Source organism: Schistocerca cancellata, chromosome 11 (assembly GCF_023864275.1).
Source record: "Schistocerca cancellata isolate TAMUIC-IGC-003103 chromosome 11, iqSchCanc2.1, whole genome shotgun sequence".
Classification (NCBI taxonomy): Eukaryota; Metazoa; Arthropoda; class Insecta; order Orthoptera; family Acrididae; genus Schistocerca; species Schistocerca cancellata.
Genome location: NC_064636.1, coordinates 36,258,215 through 36,281,825, shown reverse-complemented (window position 1 = coordinate 36,281,825; position 23,611 = coordinate 36,258,215). Strand labels below are relative to the sequence as shown.

The 23,611-nt window shown below is 41.3% G+C and overlaps 1 protein-coding gene across 3 annotated transcripts in view; it reads right to left on the bottom strand.

The window, feature by feature from the left end:
• Positions 1-23,611, bottom strand: part of LOC126108764 (THAP domain-containing protein 6-like) — a 159,095-nt gene that overhangs the window by 52,819 nt on the left and 82,665 nt on the right. For all 3 annotated transcript variants that reach the window (XM_049914116.1, XM_049914118.1, XM_049914117.1), the window contains exons 3-4: positions 18,032-18,115; positions 15,911-16,003 (exon numbers count right to left, since the gene is read on the bottom strand). In XM_049914116.1, coding sequence (XP_049770073.1) covers positions 15,911-16,003; positions 18,032-18,115 — 177 coding nt within the window. The remainder of the gene's footprint in view (positions 1-15,910; positions 16,004-18,031; positions 18,116-23,611) is intronic.

Here is a 23,611-nt window from a genome sequence, read left to right as displayed (position 1 = left end):
CTTGATTTCGATAGGGCGGTTGCCGAACATTTTGCAGTGTTTCGGAACCCCATTATCGTCAGGACTGCTACACTAATTAGTGTCAAAGCTATCCCTCCTCCCCCCCCCCCCCAATTCAAAAAAATAGGTTTCCCTTATGATACCAACTTTGATGCTGCTTCTAAGACGTATGCACTTTTGCAGATCTTCAGAGGAATGTCAATTTTTACCGTACAAATTACTGCAAAATGTCAATGTATTTCTTCCAGAAAGTGATATGACTAAAAAAAAAACTGACTAAACAGCACGGTGATGGAGTGCCATTTTATTTGTTAAACGGTTATTGTGATTTTTTAGTTGAGTAGGTCTTGTACAGGCCAAGACTGTAAATGCATAAAAAAGTTACTGTTGATTAATTCTGCAGAAATTCTTAATTTTCATAACATATTTTTTTGATTTCAATATAAATATTAAGGCACATAATATTAAACAAAACAACTGTATAGCAGGACTGTTCTGAATAAATAAATGTCAGTTTTAAAAGAAACTTTTTTCCCCATCAGATTTTAGTACCAGCATTTATGTTCCACATATGTGGTTCTATATGTATAACAAGCCATTAATTAAGGAGTAAGAGAAGAAAGATTTTAATGAACTCATTTTGAAGTTGAAAATTATGCCTCAAGGGCTAATGGGTTTTTAATCTTCCGGATATAACATCTCTCTTGCTTAGACATGCATATGACCACGTTTGAGCAGAATTTCACTAGAAATATTTTTCATCGGGATATACGTCTTCGAAAAATAAACAGTTCTTCGTAAAAACTGACTGAAGATAAAATAATTGACTTAAAAGGCAGGGGAGAGGGATGGTCACGTGCTAGGGGAACGAACTTTACTGTTTCTTACTACTACATCCCTTATGAGCGTTTTCCCAAAAATTCAGAATTTCATAAATTATTTTCCCCATTTTCCTAATTTGCCTATGGTAAACCTACAATCCTGAAGTCTCTGTAAACACAATGAATTATTGTAAAATGTATTTAATTGTGACAATGAACAAAGCCATTCAGGCCACATACAGCTCACCCAAACGAGTGTGCAACCCAGTCTGCGACAGTCAATTCTGGGAGTTAGTCACAGATTCAGTGTGTCTACCACCACACGTCTCCTTTCCTTTCAACACATGCAGGTACACCCCATTATACACAGATTTGTTACTCACTATTCCACAAACATGCAATACATTACTTTATTTATAAAGTCCAGTACTGCCGTCTATTAACAGTATGTGGGAGCAGTAATGCATTACCACATCTCAGTGCACATCACCTCGTGTCGCGTCTTTTGAGACGTGAGTCATCACTTCGCGTCAGTAGAGCTCTGAAGCTGCACTTGGTGAGGGAGGGAGGGAGGGAGGGAGAAGAAGAAGAAGAAGAAGACAGTGCATGATCTGGCTGGGGGAGAACTGATGTAGACAGAAGGGAGAAAGGAAAAGTTTAGGAGAGGCAGGTTACCGGAGGTTTAGGTCAGGGGGATAGTTATTATTATTATCATATGCATCAGTTACCATAAAACACATTTAGCAAAACAAAGAAATATATATAAAAATAAAGATGTGAAATTATATATAGTACACAAGTTTCAAAACAGCTCAGACTACACTCGGATGTTGATGGACTCGATCCAGCAGAGTGCCTCGTGGGATGCTTGATGGAGCTTCTCAATGCCACCAGGGAAGCGTCTGATTCACAATGTGGCTCATTGTTTGGGTGTCACCACAGTCACACACACCGTCACTTCAAAAACCCCACTTGTGCATGTTGTATTTGCACCTACCCTCTTCAGTCCGATATCTGTTTAACTGCACCCACACCTCCCTCGGTTGGTGGAAGCCTGGAACTGCAACTGTCGGATTGTCTACGAGTTCGTGGTTTCGGGTCCTTGTAGCTTGCCACTCACGTTTCCACTCTGCCTCCCGGTCAAATCCTGTGGATAGCATTTGGACTGGTATTCTAGATTTGAGGCGTTTCCTGGGCAGTGATAGCAAATCGTCACGAAGAGGGATCGAGTTGTTTTCAGAAACTTACTGACAGAGGTTGTAAAGAGCAGCCTATCGACGGAGGTCTGGTGGACAGATGTTTGAAAGCACTGGTAGCCAGCTAGTAGGAGTAGACCGGACTGTACCACTAATTACTCTCATAACTGAGTTCAGTTGGACGTCTACTTTCACCACTTGGGCGCTTCGGAGCCAAACTGGTGCACAGTATTCTGCTGCAGAGTATACCAGTGCAAGGGATGCTCCTTGGAGGACTGATGTGGTTGCTCCCCATGTACTGCCTGCCAGCCTTCTCACAAGGGGGATAGTGAGGACAGAAGATAGGCTACAGGCAATTCCCATCAGTGTAGTTCAGAGAAAGTCAGCAAGGATACCTCTGCACTTTCTCCATAACCTCCCAGAACTCCCCAAATCCACTTCACCCCGCCCTCCTCAACTCAATGAGCCACCTTCCTAGACATCAATATCAACCTCTCTGACTGCTTTATAAATATGTGTGCCTGTGTAACACGCACCCACCACTCTGCTTCTGCAGCTGTCTACGGCTACCTTACTGTCATTCGTTCCACTACACAATGTCTCTTTCTTACAGCCTCATCATCTGTGGATGGAGCATCTGCAGTGAAAAGCAGGAGTTCTCAAAATATATGGATAACCTCACTTAAGCCTCTGTTCACAGATCTGGCTCTTTCCTGCTACCCTCTCCCCACTTCGATCACGTGGGCAACTGGTTTCAATAATCGAGTATCAATACTCTGTCTCATCGTGTTCACAGTAATGTGCATTTGGATACGAATGTCTGGACTTTTGCTAGAAAAAGAGCGACAGTTCACAAGCTGGTGTGAAAACCATTTCCGTTACAGGCATCGGTTCGCTACAGATGAATACGCAATTTGAATAACGAATTTATCGTCAAGATTTTTTGACATCGGTTTAATATTAAGTTGGCAATCCAAGTTACTAGAGATGCGTGAACTGACATCGTTCCAAAATGTATGAATTGTGTGAAGAGGAAACTGTGGCCCAATACTGTGTTAGTGCTACAAGGTGAAGTGACATCAAAGTCACAATTACAAAAATTGTGGACACAGCAAAGCAGATTGGATTCACTGATGTCCACGAAGAGAATGTGTGTGACTTCCTAGATTCTCACTTTGACAATCTGAGAGATGTAGATTTGATAGTTTTAAGTGAAAACAGTGATACAGAAGAAAAACAAGTTCGAAAAATTCAGCCTGTTGGAAAGTTGACAAAGAAAATTGCTGAAGTTTCATGTACTACTGTGTGTTTAAGTGTTAAATCTTGAAGTATATAAATTCTGCATTAAAATGTGTTTCAAAATGGTTATTTCTGCAAAACTACTAAGAAACTCAAGTATTTTAAACTTAGCATATGTGTAAATGAGGACCTAACCCCCATGTTACATATAAAGTGACTCATGGATTCTGTATGTATGCCGATTTTAATTCTGTCTTCGCAGTCTCTAGAAGAGCATTACATAGGTGGTGCAGTGAACACTATCTGATCAAAAGCATCGACACTCCTTCACAATGAGGAATCGAACACTAGATGTATTAACAGGTGGACCTGCCAGTATAAAAGAAGGTGGGGAGTTCAGTGACTTCAAACATGGACTATACTCCACTCATCACAAGAATAAACCTCATGTAAACATTACACTATGTATGCTTCCGAGTTTGCTGGAACTTCATCGGATTTCATTTCACGTTAAGCAGAAGCCAAGCTGGGTCAAGTACAGCCAAGTACAATAATGAGGATACGTTTTATGCTGCGCGTTACATGTACTTCGATTTGGGGAAACATCTTTACCAGCACATTAAGGGGGGTAGGATGTCAAACAGGCTGACTTGGAGCAGGAGAGGCACCACAGGACATTTTAATTTCCACTGTCTATACTTTTACAAGTAAATTCATAAAACTTTGTCAGCATGACCAGAAAGGATTCAGGATTCACACTCGTAGCAGCGGAAGTTCAAAAACATAACAAAATAATTTTTTTATATATGAAATTGCATCATTTTTTCACTTACTATTGGCTGCATTTGTTGCTATAGTACACTTTTCTTCATAAATAAGAGAGGCTGTTCGATGAATTTTGCACAGCATACAAACCATACATACAGGTGTCTGAAACTCTAGAATCTATTTAATTTATGAAAAAATGAATGAGCTATTACGTTTTAAACTTTATGTTTAGAAAAAAATCAAATTTTCTAGTTATTTATCTCAACTTCCACTGCTATGAGTGTCAATCCTGAATTCTTCCTGGTCATGTTGACAAAGTTTTATGAATTTATTTGTAAAAGTATAGACAGTAGAAATTAAAATGTCCTGTGGTGCCTCTCCTGCTGCAAGTCGGTCCGTTTGACGTCCTACACCCCTTAAACTTTTGACAGCACTGGCCAGGCAAGTGATTCAAACTAACCTGCAATGATGTGAGCAGCTGCAGTAAAGAAGTAAAAAGAGGCAAGCAGAGAAACAATATAGCTTTGAGTGTCAATTTATGGTGAAACTCGTACAATATACTTCTGAAGTGACCGGACAGAAAACATAACATGCTCTCAATCTTAGCTAACATAGTATTGTAGATCAAAATAAGAGTAATTAAAATTTCTGCCTTTAATAAGGGTAATTATTCTGCATGAACTGTGTGGCATAAAAGCACAATGCCAATTTCCCATATATTTAACTACTGGAGCAATTGACGGTACTACATTCAGGTGTCTGATGATCCCTATAGTCCCTCAATATCGGACTCCAACGAACACCGTACATTTCAATAATGCTATGTCAATAACGAGCCGATCAGCAACACAATCCAAAGCCATCAAAAAGTCCACATTTCCTCCTCCTCCTGTTTTATGATGTGCAGTTTTGCATTTTGCCGTCATTTGGCAGTGACATCTTACAAAGTTTAGTGCATTAGTTCCAGTACATTTGGCAGCTTAAATGTCTTGTTTCTTGCAACAAATCCCTTAACTTGGCTCCAGATCAATTCTACTGGGTTCAGATTGCAGTGTTACGATGACTAGTATAAAAATGCATCATTTGTACAGTGTGCTCGACACCGTGAAAATTATTGTTTTCCGTGTTTCTACAACGCTTATCACTCTGGTTCGTGTTCTACAAAACAATGGACATATTTAAATAAAAAGTATTTGATTTTTCATTTTTTCTCCAAAAAAATGTGTAATGTTTTCTTAACAAATAAAAAATATTTGATTTTTTATTTTTTCTCAAAAAAAAAGTGTAATGTTTTCTTAACTTCTACAATCTTTAACAATCGTTTACAAAATAAAGACAATGTGTATCTGCGATGAAAACCGTAACTTTGCGTGCAATATTTAACTAGAACTAGCGCATTTTTCCTTGAAAAATGATGGTGAAGTATGTGTTAATTCAAATATATTTGATGAATTTCATATTTAAATGATTTAGGTTCCAAATTGTGGACCTCAACTAGTTTCGAACTGCCGCCCACCTGCATACACGATCATCATTCTACAATGCTACCATTTATGCCGCGCACATAATTAAAATACCCTCCCTTATATTTATTGCATAGTGTTTCTCGAGAAAGTCGCAGCTGATTTTTCTCTGTAATCTTGTGAAAAAATTAATAAAAACTTGTTTCTTGCCATTAACAGTGTTCTGTGCGTGTTTCACTATGAAGCAGGAAGCAGTGTCATCAGGTACATATTAACAGTGAGACAACCTGAGAACAAGAAGAATTTATGGACACTGTACACAATTTTTGAAATAAAAATTATGTAGCCAAAGTATGATTAAGAAAAATATTGAATGCTGTTAATATATCGATACATCTTACAGGTTCTTTCACAGTGACATAGTAATAACACACACAATGTGATCAAAAGTATCCGGACACCCCCAAAAACATGTGTTTTTCATATTAGGTGCATTGTGCTGCCACCTACTGCCAGGTAATTCATATCAACAACCTCAGTAGTCATTACACATCGTGGGAGAGCACAATGGGGTGCCCCGAGGAACTCACTGACTTCAAACGTGGTCACGTGAATGGGTGTCAGTTTTGTCAAATGTTTGTACACGAGATTTCACACTTGCGAACATCCCTAGGTCCACTGTTTCCGATGTGATAGTGATGTGGAAACATGAAGGGACACGTATAGCACAAAAGCCTACAGGCCGACCTCGTCTCTTGAATGACAGAGACGGCCGACAGTTGAAGAGGGTCATTATGTGTAATATGCAGACACCTGTCCAGACCATCACACAGGAATTCCAAACTGCATCAGTACTACGACAGTTAGGCGGGAGGGAGAAAACTTGGATTTCACGGTCGAGCAGCTGTTCATAAGCCACACATTGCAGCGGTAAATGCCAAATGACGTCTCGCTTGGTTAAGGAGCGTAAACATTGGACAACTGAACAGTGGAAAAACACTGTGTGGAGGGACGAATCATGGTACACTATGTGGCGATCCGATGGCAGGGTGTGGGTATGGCGATGCCCGGTGAAGGTCATCCACCAGCGTGTGTAGTGCCAACAGTAAAATTCAGAGGCGGTGGTGTTATGGTGTGGTCATGTTTTTCATGGAGGGGCTGGCACCCCTTGTTGTTTCGCGTGGCACTATCACAGCACAGGCCTACACTGATGTTCTAAGCACCTTCTTGCTTCCCACTGTTGAAGAGCAATTCGGGGATGGCGATCGCATCTTTCAACACGATCGAGCACCTGTTCATAATGCACGGCCTGTGGCAGTGTGGTTACTGGCAATAACATCCCTGTGATGGACTGGCCTGCACAGAGTCCTGACATGAATCTTATAGAATGCCTTTGGGATGTTTTGGAAGGCCGACTTCGTGCCAGGCCTCACCAACTGACTTCACTACATCTCTTCAGTGCAACACTCTGTGAAGAATGGGCTGCCATTCCCCAGGAAACCTTCCAGCACATGACTGAACATATGACTGCAGGAGTGGAAGCTGTCATCAAGGCTAAGGGTAGGCCAACACCATATTGAATTCCAACGTTACCGGTGGAAGGTGTCACCAACCTGTAAGTCATTTTCAGCCAGGTGTCCAGATACTTTTGATCACACAGTGTATTTAATACCCAAGTTGAACCTACTTTCAAGAGCACAGCACCACCAAAGTATGAGAGCTACAGCTGCTGACCAATCATCGTGTTTGTTATATCAGGTTTCTTCTTATGATGAACGAAGTATAGTCACTTAATATCACCAAAGTAACAAATCTGACAGGGATATTTTTATCCCTCTGACAATGCACAAGGCGAGTGTCGCCAATGCAATTTTGAGATGGATATGCAAAGAAATAATCACTACTAGCCAGAGACCAGCCAGACCTCATACACTGGCAGACAGCAGCTGCAGATCATTGTGGAAGAGGATTGTAAAAAAACACTGCACGAAATCAGTTGAATGAAACACTTCGGAGGTCCAAAGTGCTTCTAGCAGTCCAACCCACCTAGCAAAATAACTGTGCATAGGAAATTTTAAAAAACAGGGTCCCAAGATCTAGCAGCTCCTCATAAGCTACACATTTCTGCAGTCAATGCTTAGCTACACTTCAGGCGGTGTGAACAGCAACACCACTGGACAGTGAATGAATCAACAGTCAACAAGCAACAAGCAATGTGGAGTGACAAATCACACTACGCTCTATGGCAGTTCGATGGAAAGGTTTGGGTTTGACAAATGCCTGGATAATGTTATCTGTCAACATGTTTAGTGCCAACAGATGGTGGTGGTACGGATGGGGTTGTTTATCGTTGTTATGACGGGGTCCTCTTAAACTGAGGTGAGTAAAGTCACGGGATAATTCCTAATATCGCACTGGACCTCCTTTTGCCCGGTGTAGTGCAACAACTCCATGTGGCACGGTCTCAAGTCTTTGGAAGTCCTCAGCAGAAATACTGAACGATGATGTCCCTATAGCTGTCCATAACTGTGAAAGTGTTGGCAGAGCAGGATGTTGTGGACGAACTGACTCCTCGATTAAGTCTCGTAAACATTTGATGGGATTCACGTCGGGCGACCTGGTTGGCCAGATCGTTCATTCAAACTGTCCAGCATGTTCTTCAAACCAATTGTGGCCCAGTGATATGGCGCATTGCCATCCGTAAAAATTCCACTGTCATTAGGGAACAAGAAGTCCACAAACGATCTCCAAGTAGCTGAACATAATCATTTCCAATGAATGATCGGTTCAGTTGGACCAGAGGACCCAGTCCTCGACACATAAACACAGCCCACACCATTAGGGAGCCACTGCCAGCTTGCACCTGCCCTCTGTCTAACCTCCCGACTGCACACAGCTGCCCTACCCTGTCTCCACTTCGTCCCTGCGCACTCCCCAGCAGCACTTCACTGTCCGCCACCCCTACCCTATTATCCCTAACCCTCCACGGCCCAACCCCCTCCTTACTGGCACCAAGTTGCCAGTTGCCACTCCCATCATGCACTGGTGATGCTGCTCGCAGTGTGGCTTCAGTTGCCCAAGACTGCAGTCACATGTGCGTGAGTTCTGTTTGTTTGTTTGTTTGTTTGTGTGTGTGTGTGTGTGTGTGTGTGTGTGTGTGTGTGTGTGTGTGTGTGTGTGTGTGTGTATTTTTGACAAAGGCCTTACTGGCCGAAAGCTTTATTTTTGACAGTCTTTTTGTTGCGCCTATCTGCTACTCAGCCTCTCCGCTATATAGTGAGTGGCAACTTTCCTTTTCATAATACTGTTAAATTCCATCCTGGATTTTCCATTGTTTGATTAATGTTCCTGCATTTTTTGAAAAGCACAATTTTACATTTTCACACACTTAAACCAATTCCCAATCGTTGCACCATTTTGAAATCTCATCGAGATCTGACTGGACATTTGTACGGTTTTTTTTTCTGACTGTACTTCACTATAAATGACTGCATAAAGAGAGAAAAGTGTATGATTACTATTAATGTTGTCTGTGAGGTCATTAACATACAACATGGACAGGATGTATATGCGGACAAGTAGGAAAAAAAAGTCTCAGATTTTTCCCACATTTCCCAGTTAAAACTGCACTTTCTCCATGAAGAGTGACAATATTGTTTCCCTTAGAGCAGAAAAAATGGGACTTCCTTGAACAAAATGTATATATTAGAATATGCTGCATATTTTTGTATTTGTATTACGGAAGTACAAATTCGAAACAGCACATTAGTTTCTGAAGTACTGAAATGAAGACTGAAATGCACTTTTGTAAACCAGTCATGGCTCATTTCACGTGATGTCGCCGGCCCATGTCAGTAGATATTCAAAGCATTGGGCACGTGACATAGCCAGGCAATAGCAATATAATATTAAGTAGTGTGAACACACAAATAGAAAAAGTTAATGATTTAAATTAATGTACATAGTGTTGCTACAAAAAATGTTAAGCTTTCGCGTATAGTACTGGTCTTGAAGATTAATAAGCTACAAGAAAGGCTAAGCTTTCACATATAATATTAGTCTTTTTTGCGTGTGTTACAGTTAAGATACATCTCTCAAAATGTGCAAGAAAAATTTTAAATGCTGACATTAATGTCTGGTCTTCTGAGCTCAAAATTCTTCTAAGTGGCTAGTCTTCAATGTGTTAAGTTTTAAATGAGAGTCAAATACTCTCTATTTAAGAAATTCATTGTACTTTCACACACATAATCTAATCCATGTTGCATACGAGGAAATTTACTTTGAAACTAATGCTTTTCAAAGCACCATTCACAATATTTTCCCGTGACTTGTCAGAAATAGTTTCGTTTCAGCAGTTACCACAGGGCGCCAGAAAACAGAAGTTATTGCGTGTTGACAGCTACGGTGACATAGAAAGCCCATACATTCATACATGTATAGTATTAAGGGGTCTTACATGACGTCATACAAGAAATACGATACTCCAAGAGCATCGGAACTTTGTACACCGTACTAAATTGCACAATTCGGCTTAAAAGTGCACATTCATACATCCAGATTCACAATGAAGTAGGCCCCAACCCAATATTAAGATTTCAGTGTAGTTCTTGAGATGCAAATTTTCTGGGAGTACCTGTACTGGATTGTCTCATAATGCATAATGCCATACATACCAGAAAATGAAAATTCAGGGAGCGGTTGAAAATAGCCAATAGTGCGAAATGCACCACTTCGATTCTAATAAATTGACCGCCTCTGGAGAAATGATTAATAAAAGCCACACTTATTCAGCAAATTGACAAAAATAACTTCATTGTTCTGCAAGGCAACTGACTGCCAAAAAAGTGGAAATAAAATAAAATCAGAAAACAAACTAATAACATACGTTATCCTTCCATAATTATGTGAATGTATTTTAATTTACTTGATAGCTCCCAACCACAGAAATCCGTTTTGTTTTCATTTGGTGTGAAAGTGTGAACGAAGAGGAAACGGCAGCTTAGGCACACCAGAAACGTTTTTCTGGATAGCATCTGGCTGCTTGTTGCTACTGCTGATACAGCTAACTGTCACACCTCAAGTAGCGGAAGTGAGGGAAGGTACGGCCCATACGCAACTCGACTGCGCATGCACGTGAGAATGCGGGCAGCTGCTCAAACGAACTTAATGTAAACAGTTGTGACATCACACTAGTCAGCAGCAGTTTATTGTTATGAAGTACTCCATAGTATTCACCCTAAAGCCTTTGACACATTTTGCTGTTTATCACTTCCTACCACTCAAAACTACAAAAATTTAACTGAACTCTGAAACAATGAAAAATTGCCAGAATTCAAGAAAATCCCCCGGTTTTCTCCCATATGAAAATTCACGGATTTCCCAGAATGTATACACCCTGATGAACAGCAAGGGCCACAACACGTTTTCCCAGTGTGTGACAACTGCTGATAAGAAATGCTAGATGTCACATTAGGGAGCAGTGTGCAGGCAACACGTGTAGGTAGCAAGAGGACGTACCACATGTCGGGCTAGGGTACCTGTCCTAGCAGCTCTGTGTGGACCAGTAGGTGGTTCTAAACCAGTCACATTATACAGTACAAAACTCTGGCACAATAAACAGTTCACTGCCATTTGTTCATTTTGTACTCACAGTCACAACTAGCCACTGTCCAGGTACAAAACATTTACACGACCTTATTCAGAGATTTCTGGCATTGCCCTGACGTGATTGGCGACATGTTGAATGCGATCCATTAATTCCTTTCTCTTTCTTGGTGGTTGGGGGGTCTGGGTGGGTGGACTAGAACTTAGAAGAATTCCCACAGGAAAAAGTCAGTGCTGTGAGGTTTGGTGATCACGGTGGCCATGTACTATGAGAACCTCTGCCAATTACCTGGTTGTCGAAGAGTTCATTTAAACACTCACGCACAGCACGACTGTGAAGTGTGGGCACCCCATTGTGCTGCAACCACATGCGTAGCAGTATGTCAAGGGGAACATCTTCCAGCAGGGCAGGTAGAGTTTCTTACAAAAAGTGAAGGTAATATGCTCCAGTAAGTCGAGTACGTAGACAGACTGCCCCAGTCAGGTGGTCACCCACAATGCCTGCCCAAATGTTGAGCGAAAATCGTTCCTGGTGTCCGTGGATGTACGTGACGTGAGGATTTCCTCTTGCTCACCTAATGAACATTTCGAGTGTTGTAAAGGCTATCCCGATGGAAGGTGCACTTGTCCGTAAACAACACATTGGCAGGGAAGCGGGATCTCGTGCAGGACGTAGTAGAAACCACCACCAAAACCCCAGCCCGTGTTCATAGCCCGCCACAGGATTTAGGTCTTGGAGAGGGTGGAAACTAAATGGATGCTGACCGTCATCCCTCAAAACCTCCCACAGTATCCAATGAGTGACCCCCATGTCGTGTTCAACTGCTCGAGCAATTGTCGTAGTTGCTTCCTCGAAGCACTCGAGAACGGTCTCTTCAAATGCAGCAGCCGTCATGTTCGAGGTCTTCCAGCGTCATCACCACGATATCCCGCTGACGAGCCTGTTTTGCCAAGCCGCCGATGAATTGCTGTAAACGTTTGCGGGTGTGGGTGGTGTCTTGCTGGGTACTGTCAAACTTCATTACCATCAGCTAGTCAATAAACAAAAACTGTGCTGCCATGCTTACTGTATGACTAAATCGCAGTGACACTTGTGTGCTCCGAAGTGAAGCTTACGTGTGAATGCCTCCGATGTGAGGTTGAGACAAACAGCAAGACCCATTCGACACATATGGGTATCACACTGGGGCAGTGACGGGGCAAGGGACATTTGTATGTGTGAGCCGACAACCATAGTGCTGCCCGTCAACAGACAAACGGCAACAGGACAATCCCACGGCCAATAGGAGTGTGTGGCAGAAAGTTTCTGTAGTTTAAAAATGGTGCGTTTTCAACCTACTCGTCATTAGTAATTTTGGTTCCTACTGGCATCAGCTATCGAGGGTTAAAATTTCATGACAATTTCTCTCCACCCTGTATACACAGAAATCTCTCTCTTTTCCCAATGATCCCTATGCAAGATGTATATTGGTGGTAGCATAATGCTTGTTCGGTTGTCTTTAATACAGGTTAGGGAAGTGACACTGTTGTCAACCAGAAGGTCAGGTTGATATGCGTATTCAGCTACAGTTTTAACCGTCTTGTATGTATAGGTTGATGTGACATGATCCATGGCCTTTGTGTTACTACTAAATGTATCTTTTATGTACTGCAAACGCAAATTCAAGTATTACATATTTGCATGCAGGAGAAAGCATCATATACTGTGTTTTTGATGGTGGTGGTGGTTAGTGTTTAACGTCCCGTCGACAACGAGGTCATTAGAGACGGAGCGCAAGCTCGGGTTAGGGAAGGATTGGGAAGGAAATCGGCCGTGCCCTTTCAAAGGAACCATCCCGGCATTTGCCTGAAACGATTTAGGAAAATCACGGAAAACCTAAATCAGGATGGCCGGAGACGGGATTGAACCGTCGTCCTCCCGAATGCGAGTCCAGTGTGCTAACCACTGCGCCACCTCGCTCGGTACTGTGTTTTTGAGTAGATGCTGTTGGAGTTTTATTATTGTAATGACTTTTATTATTTTGTGTAGCACAACAGAATGGCGCAGATCTTTCAGTTCGATGCCACTTTAGTCACACACATGTCCTTAGCCCTTTCATTCTCGCATTATGAATTAAGCTGTGGAGGTATTAAAATTCATTACTAGTTTCTAAACACAAAATGTTTTTTAATAATTTTGATCAAATAATTTATTTTTATGTCACGTTCAGGAACAACACAAAGATTTGATAATCAAATGAAATTGGAAACATAGCACTAACACTACAGGTGGAAAATATAAATCTGAAATAATTTAACGTATTATTTGGTAAAATGTTTATCTGTTAGCATTACCAGCTACCAACATGAAATAAAAGTTATTGCAAAGCAAAAATTACATAAAATGTGAAAAACTGACAACAGAAATAGACACCAACAGTTCCTCCAAATATATATTACTTCGTATCATAGTCACTGAAGTAATTCTTTTCTGCCAACAAAAACAAATGTACACCATGTTTCCCGCACTTTGTCTTTCAGGCAGAGTTTGATGGGGGAAAACCAATGGGTACTCACCGATGCAATTTGAGCACTCTTGAAGTTGCTGACTGTTTACGACTGGTCAGTTTCGACCTGCATACAGTTGAGTACCTCTCCATCTCTTTGATGAGCATACAATTTGTTCTGAATACAATTGTCTTTTATAACAGCATGTGTAATAAATGTTTCGCAATATGTGAGAGGAGTTCCCAAATTTGTTGGAGGGGCGGGAGGTGATTACACTGTGTAATATTCGGCAGCTGAAAACTGTTTTCTTGAATGTTCAGTCATTCCCACCATTTTTTTAGACTAATTTTTTGTGAATGTATTGTGTGAGAAGAAGGCAAATTACTTGATGAACTTAAGGTTGTGGTAGGCCTTCATACAGGTGAATTTTACATTAGATACACTGTCAGTTGGTACTTTAAAGATGGATGGGAGGGATTGTCAGAAGCACACATTATCACATAAACAGAACGGTTCATTGTTATCAATATGGTCAGAGAAATTACTAATTTCTGACACATTGCCATACTTTTACACATGCAACAAGTTCATGAATTTCTTCAATGGTTATTTGTTTCTAAATCTAAAAGTTCCATTGTCACTGTCTAGTTTAAGTCTACCAAAAATATGTCATACATTATATACAAGTTTTCGAAGTCTTAGCCTCTAATCCGAGCACAGCTTGCAGACTAGTCACAGTACAATGTGATGCAAAGAAAATGAAATACATATAATAATTAGATCTCAATTCATCACTTATTTTATGAGCATAAACAGCAAAATATAGGCTACTATTTTTTCTTGACAATTCGTAACTTACTCCCAGTGTTGATCATGGACACAACACATTCGTATCAAGGTATATTATTACTTCAGACATTATTTTGTTGATAGTGACCACTGTCAGAGCAGTAATGCAAGCATAATCTTCACCACAGTACCGAAGAAATAACTACTCACTGGTAAAATAAAAATAAAATGAACATAAACCCATCACACCAGCAACCACCTATAGACAGCAACATAATATGACCTCCAGGTGAGAGAGATTCCTGGATCTGAAGTGGGTACATATACCACCAAGTGCCAAAAGGCATGTTGTCCCTCAGCGACATGGTGATTTCAAGGATCAATAGCTTTTAATATGGTGTTGTCTGAGAACAGCAATCTGAATGAAAGAGTTAACCCAACTCAGTACTGCCGCCACGGAAATGAGACCTACAGTTAGATGTGGAATCCAAACATTTTTATGTTCCAGGTGAATCTTCACAATGTAGAGATGAAGGCCACATTAAACACAGATGAAGAAATTGGTGGTCCGACGAGTATTCGTTTCGACAACCTTCCGGTTTATAGGTGTGCGTTTCATTGCTATGTCATCACGCCTGCAGTGCAGAATTAACTTGCTGTTAGTGGCCCAGAGAGAAATGTGGCCATTTACTAGCCGTGTAGGGGCTCGGAAGGTGTTTTAGAATATTTGGGAGTATTTTTAAAATTTCCTGGCAATTTTTCTCCATCCTGTACCGAGGCATTTGGGCAGTCAGTTTCTCTGATTCAAAAACCAAATACTACAAGAAACAAACCTGGGACTACTGGTATGATGAATCCTCTGCCACCCACTTTACAGTGGCTTGAAGAGTATTTATGTAGATAAGATTTAAGATTCAGCTGGTTGACTGTTTTGACACAGACTTTGATCAGGGTGGATGTAAATATCTGATGAGGAGATGTAAGCATTTGGCATGAGACTCAGCTTTTTAACGGTTTTTGTTGTATTCTAACAGAATGGCTGAGTGCAAGCACAGAGACTGTTACTGTGTACCACCACTCAGCCTTCAGATAGTGATACATGCCAATTCCAAATCCTATGAGCCGAGTTCTTTAACATCCCATTCAATGACTGTCCGCTACGGTCGCTAACATAGGAGGGACTTCTCTCCCTAGCTCTCCTGCTGCCTCTCTCTATTCTGTACTTCTAGTCTCACAGTAGTCTCTGTCTTACCCTCTCAACCCCGGTGAAATTTGGCTGAAGGCTTCAAGCGTCTCTATCAGTTCCCGACCTGTTCCATTCTCAGCAATGTCCAGAGGTTGTCTGGAGGAGTAGAGGTTTTCTTTTTTATTTTAGGCAACTGATAAGGTAAGGCTAACTGGTGGATTTTCCATCAGCCGTCAGTGATGCCACGGAATACCCACTGTCAGCACACTTAATGTTAACACAGACATTCACATTCAGCAGTAATACAACAACAAGTGCAATTGTTCTTTACAGACCTCAATCTTCATTTTACCCTACCTGTTTTCTGTCTGCGTCCAACACATCGTCAGGATCAGACTCAACTTCTTGCTTCACAACAACTTCGTTTTTTATGACCACATCCTGATGGTTCTGCAACCAAAAATACCACCAACTTTGTAAATAGTGAGACAAATAACGTAAACTGAATGTTTAATATTTATAAATATGTGAACTGTACAATCACACACCAATACAAAATGGCAAAACAGTACTAGGTTTACAATCTTCTCACGGCAGACACAAGAGGAATCGAGTTCCTTATTCCCAATAAAATGCTAATTAGATAATAGTTTTTTCAAACCACACCGCAAAAGACTCACATATTGTGTGTTACAACTCAAATCGTACTCATAATAAGAAGGTTAAAAATAGATAGAATTAAACTTAAAGCGAACAGAAAATTGCAAAAACTAAGAAGTGCATGCAGAAGATTAATGGGAAAGACGACGGAACAGCAGCAGAGGAAATTGTCAAACTGAAGTGGACGACAAGCCTTTAGACAGGCGAACTGAAGACAGGATACGGAAATTTTTCTCTGGATTCAATATTCTCAAGACCCAACAAAAAAGAGGAATATACCAATTCAGGAAACAAAGTGGACGGGAATACACAGATGCAAAAGCTGAAGTTTGCAATACACTCTAAGACAGTAAAAAATTGACAATGAACCACCAAGGAGCTACGAAAATTGGTCACAAAATGATATTCGTACAGGTATCAATGGAACATGAAAATTAACAACTTTGGTAGCCGATGGACGAACATTTGAGACTGCGGCACAATTTCACCTCCCAGTTGGCTAGAAGACTAAACAGGGGACACGGTGATACCAGGGCTTAAAAGTTTTTGCGAATTTCATTCCGTGTAGTCAATTGGACAAAACTGTGCCTCACAAACACACACGTGAACAATATTCGCAGATATCAGCATTTGGGAGAGAGCACGTTGTTAGGCTCAAAGAAGCTGGTCGGAGTAACCAGGAAATCGTTTGACATCTGAATAAGAGCAATGACATTATTTAACACTACTGGCAGGAATGAGCGAACCGTGATAAAAACACAGTGCCCAGGAGGAGGCAGTCAGTCTCTACAGTGAGGACAGAATGTGAGGACAGAGCAACTGTCAGACAGGCACTCGGAGGCCCAGATTCATCATTATCATCGATTTAACAAACAATACAAGGCTCACAGAAAGGGGGGTGACCTCAAGGCACCCCTTGTGCCAAATACCATTGACCTCTGTACTCCAACGAGCCCACTTGCAGTGGTGTCGTGCAAATTCAGCCTCAAATCTTATTTACTGGAGCAGAACTGTCTTCAGTGACGAGCCCCACTTCGAACTGATCCCCGATGACCGGTGAAGATGTATTTGGAGACGATCGGGATAGCGATGGTCTACCAGCCTGACTCATTTCCTTTCACAGCAGGAACCATTCTGTAGGCATCTGTGGCAACTTTCAGTACAGTGGTACGTCAATCACATTCTATATCCCATTCTGTTGCCCTTCGTGGCAATCCATCCCAGGCTTACATTTCACCAAGACAGTGCCTGCCCACCCAAGGCGAGGACTTCTACTGCTCGTCTTCGTACTTGCCAAATCTTACCTTGGCCAGCAAGGCCACCAGATCTCTCCCAAACTGAGAACATCTGGTGCATTATGGGCAGGGCCCTCCGACATCTCAGGATTTGATGATCTAACGTACTGACTGGACAGAACTTCGCGCGATGTTTCTAAGCAGGACATTCGACAATTCTCAACCGATACTGAGCCAAGTAACTGCTTACATAAGGAACATAGCTGAACCGACACATTACTGACTTGCTCAATTTGTGACACTCTTTCACTTGAATAAATCATCCATCTACCGATTTCCATCCCATTTGGCTAATTGTTCCATGGTGCATCGTCTTTTTTTTTTTGTTTAGAATGTTATTTGGAGAACATTTTTAAGAGGTCCGAATAGAAAAAATTTTCTGAAGATGTAATACGCACATGAGTCTGACACACAAATTTCAAGTCAATGTATTACAAAATAGTGTTCCCACCATAAGCCGTAATCGTTACAGTGCCCTATCATGTTGCTCCTGTACGGAAGGAGCACAAATGATATAACTCACCACTGGTATTTGGTGTGCAGCAGTGTCCACGTTGCTGTCATCGTCATCACGCTGACGTAGCTTCTTTCTGATCCGTCCTCCTTTCTGAAATTTTAAATTTGTTTCTGTTAGCTCAATCTCTGGATTTTTGCAATGTCTTTACAGTCGTCAATTCAACAAAGAAGTCTTACACCCACAATTAATTTATTCACATGCATGCCACATGTTTCATCAAAATCCAAACATACATAACCACCGAAATACAGATGCAATAAATTGTTTCTGTAGATACACTTAAGACCATAATTAAATGTGGCTCTGCATTATTTAGCACATTCTACATTTAAAATCATAAAAAATTATTAGACTTACAAGTCTAAATATTTTAAAAGTCAAGGAAACTGCATGGATGTATGTTTATAAACAAAACATACAGTATATGTTTACGATTTACTACAGCAAAAAGGACCATGAACTTTATCCCAGGTTAAATCTTTCCCTCTCGACGTTACAGTAACAATGAATAGTTTGCTTGAAAGATAGGATTCTGCTCTAAAAAATTAATTGAAATAACCCACACTGAAATAAATATCAACATCAACAAGCAAATTTATTGACCTTCATCCTCATCTACAAAATTGCCAACTTCATCTAATTTATAACTTCAATAATTATTTCAGGACAACAAAATTTAACTTCTGTAGATTCAGAAAACTATTATATAATTCAAATTAAAAATAATATAAGGCTCAGTTTCATATGGATTCACTCAATTTGTATAGATTTGTTGCATCAGACAAAAACCTACAAATGGCTGACAGTGATGTCTGCTAGGTTCACTAAGTATGTTTCCTTCTAAATTTTTAGATTTCCACACATGTGAACATATGAACAGCTTGGGGAAGCACCTTCTGACACAAAAATCACTGGAAGAAATCAAGAGGCACCATCATATACATGTGCACCACCACCACCACCACCACCACCACCACCACCACCCCAAAACAACAACAACAACAACAACAACAACAACAACAACAAGAGTAGCAGCAGCACAGTGCTGTTGGAAGAGGTGCCACAGGCCACGTACAATGGGTTTTCAATAAGTATTGAACAGCCTCCTTTCCAGCATAAAAACTTTTAAGTGCGGGAGATTTTCGTCACTGGAAATGTTTTGGGGGACATTTGTGCACGGCCGTGAATATTTTTCCTACCAGCAGAAGGTATCAGCCAGTCTATAAAGAAGTATGTGTAAAGAGTGCTCATTGGATTCAATTTAAGTTGAAAAATGACGGCACAAACTTGCTAAAACCTCGATGACACATCTACCCTCTGCAAATCAATGTGAAGTGAATGGCAGAGGGTAAGCCCCATTGTACCATTTATTAGGGCTTCTTCCTGTTCCAGCCACATACGTAGCACAAGAGGAACAATTGTTTAAATGCTCCTGTGTGTGCTGTATTATTGTAAACTTATTGTCACGATTCTTATGTGAGTGATATATACGGGGTTAAACATGTGTGTCAGCTCACTTTCTTCACTCTCCCACACGTCCAACAAACCTGTGACCACCCCTGCCACCCTTCTCTGTGTATATTCAATATCTCCTGTTGATCCTATTGCGAACAGGTACCACACACCTAAGCAATATTCTAAAATAGGTTGCAAGAGTTTTGTCTCCTTTGTGGACCGATTGCATTTCCCTACCAGTCCACCTTTTTTTCTCTTTTCTTTCCATTTGAACCACCATCTGCGCCTTCTACATCTCAAACATATCTTAAGTGAGCATTCCATTTCATATGCCTACAAAGTGTAATGTCAATGTTTTGCAGGGTTTAGCAATTTCAACTGTGGCTCATCGATACGGTAGTCATAGAATGGTCCCCCCCCCCCCCCCCCTTTTTGTGAAGTGTGCAATGATACATCTTTCAAAATTTAAAGAAAACTGCCAATCTTTGCATAACTTTGAAATCTTGTCAAGACCTGATTAAATATTTGTGCAGCTTTTTATAGACAATACATAACTGAAGAGAACTGCATCATCTGCAAAAAGTTTGAGGTTACTATTAATATTGTTTGTACGGCCAGGAATAGTTCCATCACAGTTCCTTGGGACACACCTCAGTTACATCTGCTGATATCCCTCCATCCAAGATAACAAGCTGTGCACACCATGCCAAAAAATCCTCAGTCTAGTCACATGATACTTTGTATGATCATACTTTTGGTAGTAACACTTCGCAGAAGATGATCGAGTGGAAACCGTTCACAAGATCTGAGAGCTTTCGTGTGTGTGTGTGTGTGTGTGTGTGTGTGTGTGTGTGTGTGTGTGTGTGTGTGTGTGTGTGTGTGTGTGTGTGTGTGTGTGTGGGGGGGGGGGGGGGGGGGGGGGGGGGAGCAATGCTGTGAGCAACTCACAGGTACATCTACGCCTACATTTATACTCTGCAAGCCACCCAATGGTGTGTGGTGCAGGGCATTTTTCGTGCCACTGTCATTACCTCCCTTTCCTGTTCCAGTCACGTATGGTTCGTGGCAAGAACGACTGCCGGAAAGCCTCTGTGCGCACTCGAATCGCTCTAATTTTACATTCGTGATCTCCTCGGGAGGTATAAGTAGGGGGAAACAATATATTCAATACCTCATCCAGAAACGCACCCTCTCAAAACCTGGACAACAAGCTACACCGCGATGCAGAGCACCTCTCTTGCAGAGTCTGCCACTCAAGTTTGCTAAACATCTCCGTAACGCTATCACGCTTACCAAATAAGCCTGTGACGAAATGCGCCGCTCTTCTTTGGATCTTCTCTATCTCCTCTGTCAACTCGACCTGGTACGGATCTCACACTGATGAGCAGTACTCAAGTTATGTCGAACGAGTGTTTTGTAAGCCACCTCCTTTGTTGATGGACTACATTTTCTAAGGACTCTCCCAATGAATCTCAACCTGGCACCCACCTTACCAACAATTAATTTTATACGATCATTCCACTTCAAATCGTTCCATATGCATACTGCCAGATATTTTACAGAAGTAACTGCTACCAGTGTTTGTTCCGCTATCATATAATTGTACAATAACGAATCCTTCGTTCGACGTATTCGCAATAAATTACATTTGTCTATGTTAAGGGTCAGTTGCCACTCCCTGCACCAAGTGCGTATCCGCTGCAGATCTTCCTGCAATTTTCTAATGCTGCAACTTCTCTGTATACTACAGCATCATCCGCGAAAAGCTGCACGGAACTTCTGACACTATCTACTTGGTCATTTATATATATTGTGAAAAGCAATGGTCCCATAACACTCCCCTGTGGCACACCAGAGGTTACTTTAATGTCTGTAGACGTCTCTCCATTGAGAACAACATGCTGTGTTCTGTGTGCTAAAAACTCTTCAATCCAGCCACACAGCTGGTCTGATATTCCGTAGGCTCTTACTTTGTTTATCAGGCGACAGTGCGGAACTGTATCGAACGCCTTCCGGAAGTCAAGGAAAATGGCATCTACCTGGGAGCCTGTATCTAATATTTTCTAGGTCTCATGAACAAATAAAGCGAGTTAGGTCTCACATGATCGCTGTTTCTGGAATCCGTGTCGATTCCTACAGAGTAGATTCTGGGTTTCCAGAAATAACATGATACGCGAGCAAAAAACATGTTCTAAAATTCTACAACAGATCGACGTCAGGGATATAGGTCTATAGTTTTGTGCATCTGCTCGACGACCCTTCTTGAAGACTGGCACTACCTGTGCTCTTTTCCAATCATTTGGAACCTTCCGTTCCTCTAGAGACTTGCGGTACATGGCTGTTAGAAGGGGGCAAGTTCTTTCGCGTACTCTGTGTAGAATCGAATTGGTATCCCGTCAGGTCCAGTGGTAAAGGACTAGTAGAACATCTTCAAAGATGGTAACGCAACCAATGGACAGTGAACCGCGTCCGGGTAGCCCTCGACAAGCCGAAATGACAATGTCACAGAGAAAGTGCCACCTTATGTCACAGTATAAGAACTTGCGAATGAGATAGCGGTGAGCATTAGATTGGTACACTCAATTTACACCAACAGTTGGTGCATGAGGAAAGTGTCCACAAAATTCTTACTGCAAATCGCACAGGACATAATGCAAAACACAACGAGAAACACCAACTTTCCAAATACTGTGGTCACAGGCAATACACGAGTTTATGGGTACGGCCCAAAAATCAAGATGTAGCCATCATAGCAGAGACATCTGACATCCTTCAGGTGCGTGTAAAAAAATAGCAGTCCTTAGCAATGTCCAGGTCATACTGACCATTCTTTTCGACTCTTGTGGTGAGAACAATATATAAGAAACTTAAATGGAAATTTGCATTAACAACAACAAATAATTTGCATTAATAATAATAATAATAATAATAATAATGAGGCGAAGATCCTAGCCCTATATATTTTTAAAATATACCTCTGACCACGAAAATTACGACACCAAAAAGGATAGTAACTAAGGAAGTTTTACTTACTAGCAATCTGCTCCAGGTCCACACGGGTAGCACTGAACATCTATGGCTGGACGAGTTATTCATTATATGTAGCCATGAGTGATTTAATGCATGACGCTCTCTATCACAATTATGTCACGCCTCACTTACTCTAACTGAAGCAAGTCTCGGCTAATGATCTTCACCGGATTTCTGAGACCGCATAACCCTAATCAGTCTTTCAGCCATCCTAGTATACTGAGAAAGACTACCATTTTGTAGGTCTTCTGATTCATGAACGAGAAAAATGTAATAAGTAGGTACCCACATCAAACCAACTAAATAATTCATCTAAAAACAAAGATGAGATGACTTACCAAACGAAAGTGCTGGCAGGTTGATACACACACAAACAAACAAACAAACAAACACAAACACACACACACACACACACACACACACACACACACACACACACACACACACACACACACACAAAATTCAAGCTTTCGCAACAAACGGTTGCTTCATCAGGAAAGAGGGAAGGAGAGGGAAAGACGAAAGGATGTGGGTTTTAAGGGAGAGGGTAAGGAGTCATTCCAATCCCGGGAGCAGACATCTGCTTGTGTCTGTGTATGTGCGGATGGATATGTGTGTGTGGGCGCGCGCGCGAGTGTATACCTGTCCTTTTTTCCGCCCTAAGGTAAGTCTTTCCGCTCCTGGGATTGGAATGACTCCTTACCCTCTCCCTTAAAACCCACATCCTTTCGTCTTTCCCTCTTTCCTGATGAAGCGACCGTTTGTTGCGAAAGCTTGAATTTTGTGTGCGTTTGTGTGTCTATCTACCTGCCAGCACTTTCGTTGGTAAGTCACATCATCTTTGTTTTTAGATATATTTTTCCCACGTGGAATGTTTCCCTCTATTATATTCATACAATCATCATGAATGGACACAGGCAAACAGTGTTTGTTGGTAATGAGGATCACCCTGTGGCTAAACATGCCTTGGTGCACGGCCAGCACATCTTGGCACAGTGTTACACCGTCCGGGTTATCTGGATACTTCCCACTAACACCAACCTGTCAGAACTCCGGAGATGGGAACTTGCCCTTCAGCATATCCTCTCTTCTCGCTATCCG